General features: G+C 38.4%; 1 protein-coding gene across 2 annotated transcripts in view; it reads right to left on the reverse strand.

The window, feature by feature from the left end:
* Window positions 1-14,905, reverse strand: part of tmtc2b (transmembrane O-mannosyltransferase targeting cadherins 2b) — a 113,294-nt gene that overhangs the window by 14,061 nt on the left and 84,328 nt on the right. For both annotated transcript variants that reach the window (XM_083551905.1, XM_083551906.1), the window contains exons 3-8: window positions 9,819-10,650; window positions 9,232-9,346; window positions 7,105-7,190; window positions 5,315-5,499; window positions 5,111-5,189; window positions 2,424-2,545 (exon numbers count right to left, since the gene is read on the reverse strand). In XM_083551905.1, coding sequence (XP_083408031.1) covers window positions 2,424-2,545; window positions 5,111-5,189; window positions 5,315-5,499; window positions 7,105-7,190; window positions 9,232-9,346; window positions 9,819-10,650 — 1,419 coding nt within the window. The remainder of the gene's footprint in view (window positions 1-2,423; window positions 2,546-5,110; window positions 5,190-5,314; window positions 5,500-7,104; window positions 7,191-9,231; window positions 9,347-9,818; window positions 10,651-14,905) is intronic.

Consider the following 14,905-nt stretch of genomic DNA (forward strand, 5'->3'; position numbering starts at 1 on the left):
TATGTCGACCCTTAACACATCTTTACGTGTGAGAGACATGCTGGTTATGGTATCGGCTGAATTATCATAACACACTTTCACACTTGGGTTGATAAACAGAGGAAGGGTTCAGCTGCAGAGCAGATGGAATGGTGTAAAAGTGACGTATTTGTACTTAGACTATATACACATACAGGAGTTAAACCTTAACACCAGCTGTGTGTTCAATTATCACTAAGTCACATTGTGTATTGTTAGACATAAGTGACTGTTTCCACACAATATGACTAAGATGAATAAGATGTATAAGATGTATTAATCAGTTAAGTGTGTATTTAATCAAAGGAACATATATTAAGGCTGTAATTCCAATTTGTGAGAATTTTACACCTTTTTTTTATGAAAAAGCTGCTACATAAAAAAATAAATAAATAAGGTCTCATGTTACTAATTTCAATGCTTTTTTTTTTTACATTATGTGCTCATATTCAGGTTATCTTCTCTTAACTAATATCCTGCCCACAACCACCTTCTCGCGCACACACACTCCACCCTGTTTCCGCTGACCCCCTAATCTGAGTGTGACATCAGAGAGACAACAGACGGGCCGCTGTTCTGGGGTGTTTATGAAAAGAGTCTGAGTGTGATTAGCTGCGGAAATGACAGAATTCGATAACGCGCTTGAGGAGCCCCCTGACACCCTGGGCTTCGGGTCACTAAGGAAAGGTCACGAGGGTCGGCTCAGCAGGGAAAAGCATTGATTTGCTTCCAATCACCATGTGTCGCCCCTTCACGGACTGCCTGTATACCATCACCCCCTGATTGCAGATGAACCTTAGACATGATACACTGACAGGACAAACTCTCGGTACGGAGGTTTGTATTTACAGCGTTTCACTTTTTTCCACATTTTGTTATGTTATAGCCTTAATCCAAAATAGATTCAATTCATTATTTTCCTCAAAATTCTACAAACAATACCCCATAATGACAACGTGAAAAAAAAGTGTGTTTTAAAATCTTATAAAAAAAAAAAAAAAAGAAAAAAAAAAAAAGAAAAAGAAAAAAAAATTCACATGTACATAAGAATTCACAGCCTTTGCTCCATACTTTATTGAAGCTCCTTTGGCACCAATTACAGTCTCAAGTCTTTTTCGAGTATGAATCTACAAGCCTGCCAAAATAAAACAAAATTATATTAAAACTAAAGGTCAGTCTGACATCCAATTCCCATTGTACTTCACAGCATTCATTTCCACCATTATATAAAAATAGGACTGCATTCAGTAACAGTGTTTCCGTTTTTTGACATATGAGTCGTCATTTAAAAGACACATCTGTCTCATTATGCAGACTGAATCAAAGATAAAAGTGGATCTACTAAAACAAAAAATATCATGCGAAGAAACCACAATGCTGAAGCCTGACTAATACACGCTTGAACAGACGCCTTAAACACATTTGTTCAGTCTCCAAAGTTTTATTTTCAGTCTAATTCAAGGTTACTCAACAGTGTCTGGTCGTTCGAGGACTGTGTGCCCCCCCATCGCTCACTTTCCCCATATCCAGCTATCAGCAAATAAATGAGGTCGGTTCAAGCTACAGCCCTTGCCTCAAAATCAATAGATTGCTTTGAAGCTAAGACAAGTTTCCTCTCACTCCACCGGGTTCGAACTCGGTCTGGTGCAGAAAGTGCTCTCTAATGGACTGCTCTTGTTTCTTTATTGCCCATAGAGCATCGCTGAGAAAGTGTGTCGGTTCACACACCGTCATACACTGGATGCACCGGAGATCGAAAAAACATTAATTGCCAAGGGGCTTGTGGAACTTCGAGACTAAAAATCATCCAGCAACAACAAGTAAGGCCAATATCACTAAAACACTGAGGCTCTGTCGTGACAGATAAAGAGCACTACTGTTTCCCTCTCGTAACCTTATAAAGAAAGTTAAAACAAATGTTTGGCTTTAAAAAAAAAAAGAAATAAAGTCTGGACTGCTATAAATGAGCAATGACATGTACTGGCATTCTTTCAACTTTAAGGTACATCACTTTTGTTTTTAACCAAACCTGACAACTTGATGATGATTTATGATGATGATTTATGAAATCTGATGTGCTCATATTGCACACTGGATATCGCTGCCCAGTTCGGAACAAACACCCATTCAGAAAAGCTCAGCGTGCTTGTCCTGAGTTTTGGGGTAACTAAAAAAGAGCACTATTTCTTTTCTTTATGAAAGGGGTCACCAGGATGAAGCGTGAGACGTGTGGTTCTGTAAAGTTAAGCTGGAAATGAGAGGAGACAAGAGCAGGAAAGAGTCTCACAATGAAAGACACAGAGTCTTTCACTGGAAGCTTTACCATTTGGATTTCTAAGAAAAATCGTTGCAAGCTCAGCAATTTTATTTGATTCTGAAGTACATGTCCTAGTGATGGCTCTTACCGTCATGGAGAGAAGCTTCCCATAGGTAAGGTGCGCCGGTATATGGTCCGGTTTGGCCCGGAGAGACTCCCTGTACCAGTACTCAGCGTCTGCTAACTTGTTCATCCTTATGTAGGCCTCACCTGTAATGGTTGGAGACAGAGTGCAGGTTGATAGGTCAAAGGTTATAGAAGCACACATCCCCCCTTTCCTTTTGTTTTTACTACCAGATCCTATAACAGTCAGTCATCTGAAAGTGACCCAAGACAAATCAGACTGACTGTGAAACCTGATCCGGCACCTTTACGGCCAACTGGATAGTAAAAGCAGAACTTTTTTTGATGTACATGTATATCTGTAAGCTATGGACATAATGTTGCTCTGTCGGTTCACTTTCAATTTCAAACGACAACCGCTATCGCAACACCACCAGCAACCTGATAAAACAATTTGAGAGAGGAATTAAAAAAGACAGGGGTCACAGTAATGGCTGATTTCCTGTACGGCTGACATCAGCGTGCTGCTCTGGAACAGAGGCAGACCGGCTTGCCGCTAACCATGCTCTTTGGAAACTAGGCTTAAAGGCTTTTCAAGCTAGACACACAGAATCTGATCCTTCAGACATCATCTGACACCAGGCTTAAAGCAGCCCAGCACCTGGAATAATATCCCCTCCTCATACTGTCTGGATTACAACAGAATCCTTGACACATTTTCAAAAGTGTCAAGCAAAGTTTTTAATATAATTAATGTAAAAAGATAGGGCGACTCAGACACGACAAAGATGGAGTTTCGCTTGAACTTGTATCCTGGATTACAAAATTAATCCACACCCATGTCCTATTTTGTAGTAATTACAGCACATGTAATTCAAGTGGTATGTTCGGAGTTAAAATAACTCGGGCATTATTGCAAAGATAAGCGCCTGGAGATTCCAGGGATGGCTGGAACGATTCCGCTTTAACCCTCTTGCACTTGCTGTAATCACTGTAGTTTGCTGCGCAGTATTTAGCGGTGAAAGAATGCATCTGCATCAGTTCCACATACAATCCCATTATCAGATAATGCCTAAAGAAAACCTAATTACACTGAACAGCAACACTTTTGTAATATTACTTAATGGTCCCTTCACTTATTGTTACAAAAATTTTTATTTTATTATAAACTGGGAACATTGGTGAATGTGCCGGGAAGAAGAAAGTGTGCACATGAAGGTATTTAGGTCCTAATTAATCCTATGAACAAAACCCCAGGATATAAAGTTGATCTCTTACTGAACAATGGAATTGGAGTTTTTATGCATATAAAAAACTTTGTCAAGTCAAGCAGCTTTTATTGTCATTTCAACCATATATAGCTGACGCAGTACACAGTGAAATGAGGCAGCGTTCCTCCAGAACCCTGGTGCTACATAAACAACGTAAAGCTACATAACAGAAACACACAGGGCTAAGGACTAGAAAGTGTCCTCGCCACATAAAGTGCATCGTGTGCAACCTGGTGCAAAGACAACACAAGACAGTGTAGGATAAATACACGAAACACAAAATAGCGCCGCCAGTAAACCTACTGTATATTACACAGTGCAGGGTGTAAGAGAGAACTGAGTACAGGATTGTTTGGTAGCTATATTAAGACATTTAGAAGTTGGTGGTAGAGTTTTACAGTGTTTGCAGTTCCCTATGTATCCGTCCAAACCTGGAGTCCTGCCTTGGTCTTATGGTGAGTTAAACTTAGATTAAATTAAAACCGACACAAATTCTACAGTGCTGAAAGGCACACGGTTATGTGGCGCAAGCTCGATCCTTTGTGCAGCTGACAGACTGAAAACTAAAATTCTAAACCGAGCTGATATCAACATTCTTGTAAAGAAAAGGGATATCCATTTCCAGCTTTCTGACACTCATAAGGCATCTAAACACTCAAATGTATGATGGAGAATTTAAAATCCTTTATAAAAACATTATAATGAGGTCATAATCTTAACTCGCCTGTCAAGTCACATATGCTATTAAGAGGTTTCTGGTTCTTTTTGGTGTACGGGTGAGGAAAGTAGGAAAAGTGGAACCCGAAATGATGGAAGGAAAAGAAATGAGCATGACTGAAAGTAAGACTAGGGAAGATTAATATTATGGTTATTTCATGGTTTGGAAAAAAATTCCAGAAGTGCAAAAAAATAAATAAAAATCAATATGACAACCCACATGGGGTACAGCAGGTTTTACAGCTTGCTTTATATTTTTAAGTCCAAATGTCATTTATTTTATTTCCTCCTACATGTATCCTAGACCCTGCTTGCTTGTTATGTCCTAATGCTGCATTAAATCAAATATCCCAGGGTCTAAATTGATATAACCACCATAGATTTTACTGTCAGTTGTAGATTTAGCTGTATGATGTACTAAATGTTACACATTTAACAGCAAATCTAAATGGATCTCTAATCCTATTTGAGATTAAGGTCGACTCATCGGATGAATGGTGATCGTGTGCCCTGTTCTTATTCTATAATAAGACCTTATAAGTCTGGTTTCGTTTAGGGCTTTTTCTTCATTTCAAGGAGTTTTTCCTCAATATCATCACCTACTTGCTTTGCTTATTAGGGATCCAATCCGACCTACATCTGTATTTCCATGAAGCTGCATGGTGATATTGTTTATTTTTCTATACTTTATCTATACTTCTACAGCAGAAGTACATCAACTCACCCATCATGTTGTAGAGGCTTTGAGGAGCAAACTGCTTGGGCATTTTCTGGATTGCTTCTTTATACACAGACAGGGCTTCCTGTGGAATGAATGAAAATACATTCCCATCAACACATCAAGCCTCTACAAGCTCTATGCATGTGTCTGATGCGACTGTCGCATGGCTCGCTAAAGTACCGAGATGACATTTGGACTACAACTCACCTCCTGGTGGCCTTGTTCATGCAGCAGCTTGCCTAGATTATAGAGGCAGCTGGTGACGGAGCTCTTATGTGCATGAGGATCTTTCAGATTTTCATCTGGGATGTCAGCACAGGTGAGGAACGTTCGTTTGGCCTCATCGAAGCGACCCTGGTTCATCAGGATGATACCAGTGTTCAAGTAGGCAGCTGAGAGAGCGGAGAGAAAGAGAGAGAGAGAAAGAGAGAGAGAGAGAGAGAGAGTGTGTGACAAAAGGGAAGAGAAAAAGAGTGAAGTGTGAAAGTTTATTACCATGCAGGGCTTTGGGTAATTAGGTTCTTTGGGACTCGGGGAAGGTCTCCCGCTGATTGTGGCAGATGAATTGGCAGACTGGGCTGCGGGGTGCCAATACATATTCAACACTCCGGGGGATGCAGTCTAAAGCGAGAATGAGGGGAAGTATCGATTTCTTCGGCAGCCTAAGATCCGTGGGCCATGATGGACTAGCTCTGATGTAGCGTATTTTTTATTTGCTTTGCTAAATAGCCATTTTCAGCAGTGGATCAGATAAATTAGTCATTGTCTTCGTGCCTCGAGGGGGCTGATCAATCCTGACTCTTTCTTACCTTCCTCCCTAACTCCCACTCAATGAATAGAAATGAGATGGCGGACTCGGCATGCCTTTTAATAAAAAAATAATAAATCAGGTATAATGCCTTTCTTGTTCAACGGGACATTCCTTACTATTTGTGCTGCAGTACAGAATGAAATGTAACAAAGCACTCTTATAACCGAAAGCAAAGTCTGCCTGAACCATGGTATATATACTCTGATTGAATCTTTTTTGTATTTGTTTCTCTGTGGTGGTGTGACATGCTAACGTCAAAGAAAGATGTTGTAAGCACAGTTACTATAAAGTTTGACAGGGAAAAAAAACATCAAAACAAAAAGGACATGGCCAGATTTTGTTGCTCCTAAAATAAAAAAGAACAACTTTTAATTTTCACTTACAAAGCAACGCTCAAGGTAATAGAAATACAAACCCAATGCTTAAAAAAGTACACAAAGCAAACTTTAAACTTTAAGAACCTACAGTACAGTATCTAGCGGTTTAAGATGTTATATTGACAGTGTTATTGTGAAAATTGCAGATGTGGAACATGATCCGTTTCAGAGTTTACAGCCGAGGAGGTGGGTGATGTGGCTATACAGTACTAAAATCCTTAAAGCACTGCTGCATCACTTTCTATTTCTGCATCACAGAAATGGAGCAACACTGCCGCCAATATCCGCGGGACAATCAGCATTGTGGGTAATGTAGCAAATCTTTCTGCTGAAAACTTTGACCAAAAAAAAAAAAAAAAAAATTAGAATTTGAACTACTAATATTATAAATATCCATAGCAAGTCGTTCTCCCTCTAAATACCCCCGATACGAGATTCTTAATCCTAGAAGCAGGACTAACTTTTTTTTTTTAGCTGTATGACAAGAGACAAACTTATATAACCGACTATAAGATCGACACTGTAGAACTTCAGGTAACCAGAAACCTTGAAAGACATTTTTTTTCAATAAAGCCTGAGTAATTAAATATCAACACACGTGAATTGTACAATCAATGTCTCATTATTTATGACTTTATTTTAATTTCATGGTTTTTATATTTTGAAAACACCAGCATACCATGACAAATTCCTTGTACTTGCAACCCATCATACTTGGCAATAAAGGCAATTCTGAAATCCGCAGTTGCTTGGCATAGTCACGACTGCAGGAGTCAACTAAATCGTCAATAAAATGAAAAAGCACTTACAGGCGAGAGTTGGCCTACTCCCGATAGCCAGCTTATAGTAGTGGAGTGCCTCTGAGAACTTGTTGTTCTCCTGGAGAAGCAGACCCCTGAGATAGAAAGAAAAAAAAGGAGAAAACAGAGGTACTCATTAAGCTGTCAGCATTCACACGCACTACAGCTTGCTTACTGACCTGAAAAGAAGATGCTCATAAGTGGAATGAGCTTGGCTTTGCTGTTGTTTTGCCAGAAAACACTTGCCGCAACATTAATTAGGATATTAATAGGCTATTAACAAGTCAGGGTTAGGGTGAAAAGAGAAACACTGCTGTTTGCACTCAATTTGGTTTCCCTGACTTAGACAGCAGCCACCAGTCCATAAGCCATAAGCACTAAAACCTGATAATAACCCTGGCTTCTGACTTTCCAGATACATTAATATGCACAATGTGAGCTATAGCCTGTTCTTATCCCTGGCTTATAAAGCATTATTAGTCTGATACCAGCTTTAATATATAGTGCTTGATATTATTATTATTATTATTATTATTATTATTATTATTTTCTCGCTGAGATGGTGGGGTGTAAATTCATCCTTCATCGCCATGCATGACAGGTAGGATAAAAATGGTTTTAAATTAAATCCTACATGTAAACCTAAGTAAAAAAAAAAGTAAGAACAATATCAAACAGAACAAACAAAAACTAACTAAATAAATAATTAAATACTGTATACTCATATATCCAAACTACAATTTTGACAAATCAGCTAAAAGTCCTACTTTTTCACTGGCTCGCTCTATTATCTTGACCATGGGTTAATCGAAAAAAAATTTATAATAACAAGAATAAAAAAAATCGATTTATAATAATTATACTAATAATAAATAAATAAATAATAGTAATAATAATAATAATAATAATAATAATACCCACCACCACCCACCCCTCCGGCTCAACCAATACCACCTCGTCAGATAAGTATATTTCAAAGGTTTATATATATATATATATATATATATATACCTATACATATTATATAAGATTTATACCATAGAAATAATAATAATAACAATAAATATGGTGAAAAAGAAATGCACCCTGAATCGCATGTTAATAAAAATAGTGCCGTTAAAACTAATGCCGTTAACGCGTTATTAACAGGTACATTTTAAAAGCCCTATATATATATATATATAAGCGAACATTATCTCGTTTGTTATTGAATTTGGACAGTTTTTTCACTACATAACGTTCATTAACTTCTAAGTGAACTGGGGCAATTACATAGTAGCTAGCTGGCTAGACAGACAGACAGACAGACAGACAGAGAGACAGACAGACAGACAGACAGACAGACAGACAGACAGACAGATGTGTGTCTGTCTGTGTGTACAATATATACGACGTATATGTGAAAAAGAAAATGAGAGAAAATGTAATTTAAAGCAAGATGTGTGAAAGGCACAATACATGTAGAGAAATTTGAGATATAAACTTACAAAATGAGGTACTGTACAAATGTTACAATAAATAAACAGCGGATATACAGACATAAAGACGATTATCTCGGATATGCTATTAAATTAAAATTACATACTGTTATACGAATAGATATATAAGGTTATTATAATGTTATTAAAATACATTAGGATAATATCAGTTAATCTGATATTACAATTAATAAAGAAGACGTTGTAGCTCAGTGATGAAGTGAAGAGACTCAGGCACCCAAGCTGCCACTGTTGCTGCAAAGTTGCGAAGAAAGAAAGAATTTGACTGTGCTGTAGTGTATATATAAAGAGTAATATCCTTTCTTTCCTTTTATTTACTAACATTTTAGTTAATCGGCTGATAATAGCATGGCTAGAACTTAGCCTAATTTTATTATCCTGATTATGCTCAAAGATTGAAGTGGTGAAGCTTCTTTATCATTATTTGGTGTGCTGCTTAAACTGTTATGTACAGTGTGTAATACATTTTAGGTATAAACACACTGACTCCTGGGGTTCATAAGAAAGCTGCAGTGTCCCTGCAGGGGACAGATGAATGATTAATGATAGTATATGCAGTTGAAAAAACATTTTTTTGAGGAATCCGTCGTGAGTTTGCCTCAGCTGTCCCAAGCGAAAAAGATAAACGCTCACTCACAAGTTATACAGCATGTCAGCCATGTTCCTCCTGTAGTACAGAGCATTTCTGTATGCTCGCTCAGCCTCAGCCATCTTCCCCTGGTTCTTCAAGACATTTCCCAGGTTTCCCCAAGCTACAGCAGAAAGTAGAGACAGAATTGAAACTTTTTCAGAAATAACAGTTTTCAAACATAATTTAATTACTGACTACATAAAAATCCCATTAGCCTTGCCTATTATAGATTCTGCCTATTATAGATTCTGCTTTTTCATGAAGGAAAAAAAATATCACATTCTTTATTATAATCAAAAATAGATTAGATTATAAATGCAATAGATAATTGTATAGTAATTTTTACTATATTTACTTTTAAGAAAGAAAAAAAGAAAATGCAATGAGCAGGATGAATGTTGAAAGACCACATACTAAAGATAAATATGTCCCAAATGAAAAGGTAAAAACAGAATTAAAAAAGTTTGGGCTATCCATGCTAAGGCCAGTATTCTCATGGATCACCTTGTATGAAGCCTCAGTGCTCCACTGTCAATTCAGATTCAATCACATTTTTATAAATCACAAAAAAAGCATAGAAATATTTAACTGACCTTTAGCAGGGTTTACAGTTATCCCTGACTTGTACAGCATCTCCTCATTATGCCAGTCCTGGTTCCTCTGAAATGTCTTAACTCCAAACAGCAGCACCAGAGAAGTACTGCAGGCAAGCACCAGAGTCCTAGATGAGTTTGTCCTTAATCTGATCCAGAGTGCCCTCATCCCCACTGCCACCAACAGACAAAAGCCCATGCTGGGGATATAGAGGACCCTCTCTGCCACCACAAAACCGACATAGAAGAAGAGGTTGGTGGCAGGGAGAAAAGGAATGGCCAACAGCCCTAATGAGAAGACCACAACGTTCTCAGTGGTGGGCAAAGAAGTCCTAGATGTATAGTGTTTTTTTGTCCCATTGAGCCCATTTGTCTGAACAGAGTCCAAATCTGGAATGGAATGTTCATAGTCAGAATGATAACTGTGCCCGTTTGCGCTGGGCTTTCCGTTTGCTACATGGGCTTTCCCATTTGTCTCCTTCTCTTTGAATGTTCGAGTATAAAGGCCAAACCATGCCAGTGCCAGCAGTGTGGCGTAAAATATGATGGAGTGGAGGTTTCTCCAATCTGTGATGCTCCTCAGAAGAGGTAGCGCGTCCATCGACCAATCAAAGCTTAACCTGTCCGGGCAAAGGAGGAGCCACACGTTCATGGCGGGCAGGTAGAAGAAGGTGAGTACCCTGGTCAGAAAACATGGGCAGTCTGCTGCAGGGTTGTCAGAGTTAGAGAAGTTTGGAGGTTTGTTGCCCATCCAGTACAGACGGAACCCCAGCAGGAAGATCCCCCAGGAGCCCAGAAGAAACACACTTAACAGGAGGCGCATGTTCTTTTTCTGAAGCACAGAGAAAACAGCAATGAAAATCACAATTTTGACCGCAAAGAGAAATATTTATAGAAATTGGGCCAAAGCAGTTTTATGGTTGGTTTGTGAATTTCAAACCAGAACTTGAATCTTTACCAGATCCTGCCTTTAACATGACAACTGCTGGAGCTCATGAGTGCAATTTGGAACACAATATGCTTTCATGCACATTTCAGTCAACCATGAGGTACATGCTTCAGAATGCATGATTCACCATGACATCATTCAGCATTATATAAAAAGAATCAGTCCATTTTATTTTTTAGTTAAAAGGATACGTGATCAGGGCTCGAAGTATAATATTCTTGGCCAATCTACAACTTCCATATCTTTTCTGCTCTAATGGGGTTGAAATTTTAAAATAAACGATGGGGATGTTGGTGTGTAACTTGGTTGGGGCATAAATAAAAATAAAAGCAAGTGTGCCACCTTTAGGTACATGTTAAGAGCTAGCTATCTAGCTATCTAGCTAGCTATCTAGCTAGCTATCTAGCTAGCTATCTATCCATCTATCCATCTATCTATCTATCCATCTATCCATCTATCCATCTATCTATCTATCTATCTATCTATCTATCTATCTATCTATCTATCTATCTATCTACCCAACAGCAGTGGCAATATTTGATGCAGTCAAAAATGCTTATGTTATAAGGTGTTTGATCACAATGAGGAAAAAGAGCTACTTTTTATTGTTCCTACAGACAATACCTTTTTATTGTTCCCTATTGTTTAGTCTTTTGAAATACCCTGAGCATATACATGCTAACTAGCCTTATTCTTCATACACTCACCGGCCACTTTCTTAGGTACACCTTACCAGTACCGGGTTGGACCCCCTTTTGCCTTCAGCAAAGATTCAACAAGGTACTGGAAACATTCCTCAGAGATTTTGGTCCATATTGACATGATAGCATCACGCAGTTGCTGCACATCCATGATGCAAATCTCCCGCTCCACCACATCCCAAAGGTGCTCTATTGGATTGAGATCTGGTGACTGTGAAGGCCATTTGAGTACAGTGAACACATTGTCATGTTCAAGATACCAGTCTGAGATGATTCGCGCTTTATGACATGGTGCGTTATCCTGCTGGAAGTAGCCATCAGAAGATGGGTACACTGTGGTCATAAAGGGATGGACATGGTCAACAACAATACTCAGGTAGGCTGTGGCGTTGACACGATGCTCAATTGGTACTAATGGGCCCAAAGTGTGCCAAGAAAATATCCCCCACACCATTACACCACCACCACCAGCCTGAACCGTTGATACAAGGCAGGATGGATCCATGCTTTCATGTTGTTGATGCCAAATTCTGACCCTACCATCCGAATGTTGCAGCAGAAATCAAGACCCATCAGACCAGGCAACGTTTTTCCAATCTTCTATTGTCCAATTTTGGTGAGCCTGTGCGAATTGTAGCCTCAGTTTCCTGTTCTTAGCTGTCAGGAGTGGCACCCGGTGTGGTCTTCTGCTGCTGTAGCCCATCCGCCTCAAGGTTCGACGCGTTGTGCGTTCAGAGATGCTCTTCTGCATACCTCGGTTGTAATGAGTGGTTATTAGAGTTAATGTTGCGTTTCTATCAGCTCGAACCAGTCTGGCCATTCTCCTCTGACCTCTGGCATCAACAAGGCATTTGAGCCCACAGAACTGCTGCTCACTGGATATTTTCTCTTTTTTGGACCATTCTCTGTAAACCCTAGAGATGGTTGTGCATTCTGACGCTCGGTTTGAACTGCAGCAGATCGTCTTGACCACGTCTACATGCCTAAATGCTTTGAGTTGCTGACATGTGATTGGCTGTTAACGAGCAGTTGGACAGGTATTTATTTATTTATTTATTAGGTATACCACAAATCTGATTATGGATGTATGAGCTTTGTGATCACAGTGAGGTAAGTTTGCACTTGACTAAGTTGCTTTAAGAAAGCAGTGCCACAGGGGTGGACAAATTATGTATTCATTAGCAAGGTAAAAAAAAACAAAAAACAAACAAAAAGCATCCTCAAGAACACAGTTTCAGCATAAAGGTTTGTTCCACCACACTGAGTTGTATTAGTGATATAAAGAATTGCTTCAGAGAAGTCAGTAGGGTTCATTTTTCTTTTTTTATACGATGTTAAACCATCCTATCTACTGTTCCTATCCATAAACTTAAAAAGACCAGAGATTCAATCTGCTTGTCCAAGGCGCCTGTGCTAGTGATTTGTCAAGCACAGCCATTTATCCAACTTCCTCATTTATTACAACTGATTTATTATGTAAAATCTTGTACCATAGACAATACTGATGAGAACCTCGACAATGCAAGACAAAGTATTTTCTGTGCTTCCCAGTAGCAGCGTGCAACAGTATTGATTTCCCCTGTCTTTATCATTTTTGTTAAATGAAAAGCCCTCCCAAGGGGAATCTCTTAAAGAGGCCAATTTCTGCTATAAGCTTTCTAATCTTATTATCTACACTGGCACTTAGGTTCCCCCACTCCCCAATACACACACACACACACACACACACACACACACACACACACACGGCAAAACTCTAATGCACTTATATAGTAGCGTTATATAATAGATGTTCCAGTAAAATAAGGACCAAATACAACTTATTTTAATTCCCTAATTTTACCTTCCATTAAAAGGGCTGCATCAACATTGGGCATATCGATTTGTCCAGTCCAGGTCAGTATGGGGAAAAACTGCCTGAGTGTGCATTATAGTAATGATACTCCTACAAAATAAGTGAAATACATCAGCTCAGAGTGACAGTTAATTAGTGTTAAAAATGGCACGTCTAGGAGGGATTGATCAGGTTTTTATATCTTAGCTTGCAGGTGAAGCATACAAGCCCACAAGGGCAAAATACACAACGAAGAGAAGTGGACGTAAAATGGTCCATCCCAGTGGCATATTTAAGCAGCGGGCTATAGAGGCCAAGCGGAACAAGCCGACTAAAGAGAAATGCAGAAACACTTGGTGCAGCTGAGAGGAAGTCTGAATAAGCATAAAGCACACCAGGATGCAAGCAAAGTGGAAGTCTGAAGAACAGTACACGGAAAATATATATATTAGCGGTATGACAGTACACAAAGTTCATGGTTTGGCACAAACCTCGTTTTTAAGTCACGGTTCAGTTCACTTTCAGTTAGGTTTGGGGAAAGAAATGCAAAACGTAAAATTGCTTTTCGTTTTTTATTAACGCAGTTTATTATTTTTTTAATTTGTGGACATCAACAGTTTACATTTTTAAAGCAATTTTAAATGCCTGCTTGGTTAAATAATATGTAAAATTATATTTTATAATATTTTGTACAAATAAAATAATTTCCAATTAATGCAATGCATTTTTATTATATTGATTAAATTGAGTAAACAATTAAATTGGTACAAATCAACTATTAAATAAATGGAAAAGATTAATAATTTTTTTTTTAGATTTGTTACATAAAATTTGTAATTTTCTAATAATACGTTGTACTTAACTGTTCTACTTATTTTAGCATACTTTAACAAATGTATTCATTCCTTCCATCCTTTATTCATTCACTTCCTCGATATGCGGAATTGTCTGGATTTTCTCCTTTTTAGAGAAATTCTTGAAGCTGGACACAAAAAGCTAAAGCATCCAAAATGCTAGCCTTTTAACCTTAGCCTAACCACTTCCTGGTTCGCGGCTAACGTTAGCGCTATGGATTCTTCAGCATTCATGCATGCACAAAACAAATCTTATTTCCGGTAATTCATACGGAATATGTAGCCACATTGGCACTGCTTTAACTCTTTTCTTTTTCTATACCACTGACATTGTTGTGTAAGTTTTCAAGGTTAATACAAAAGAATGTAATGCGTAAATGTATATTTATTAATATGTGACATATTCACAAACATTTTAAAAGCTAGTCATACTTCAAGAAATCATTTCTGCGCTTGTGCATATTTTCCCCCCCAATAAATCCAATTACCACAAAATGCCTTTGAGGAATGATGTGATTAACACCTGTATGTCAACATGCTTGCTACTAAGTAAACACACATGCTAAATTAATTAGCGTTAAAAGGATCATCTCGAAAACAGAGGCATGCTTATGGAATGCACACCTCAGTGTACAGATTAGTCTTTAAAGGACGACCTAACCTGGCCTAGTTTCACTAAGAGGCTTTCCTATGTGACATTCAGTAACACAAGACTGGTCCAAGGTGATTACACAGTACACAGATATGTC

This window comes from Silurus aristotelis (genome assembly GCF_946808225.1).
Source record: "Silurus aristotelis genome assembly, chromosome: 10".
Classification (NCBI taxonomy): Eukaryota; Metazoa; Chordata; class Actinopteri; order Siluriformes; family Siluridae; genus Silurus; species Silurus aristotelis.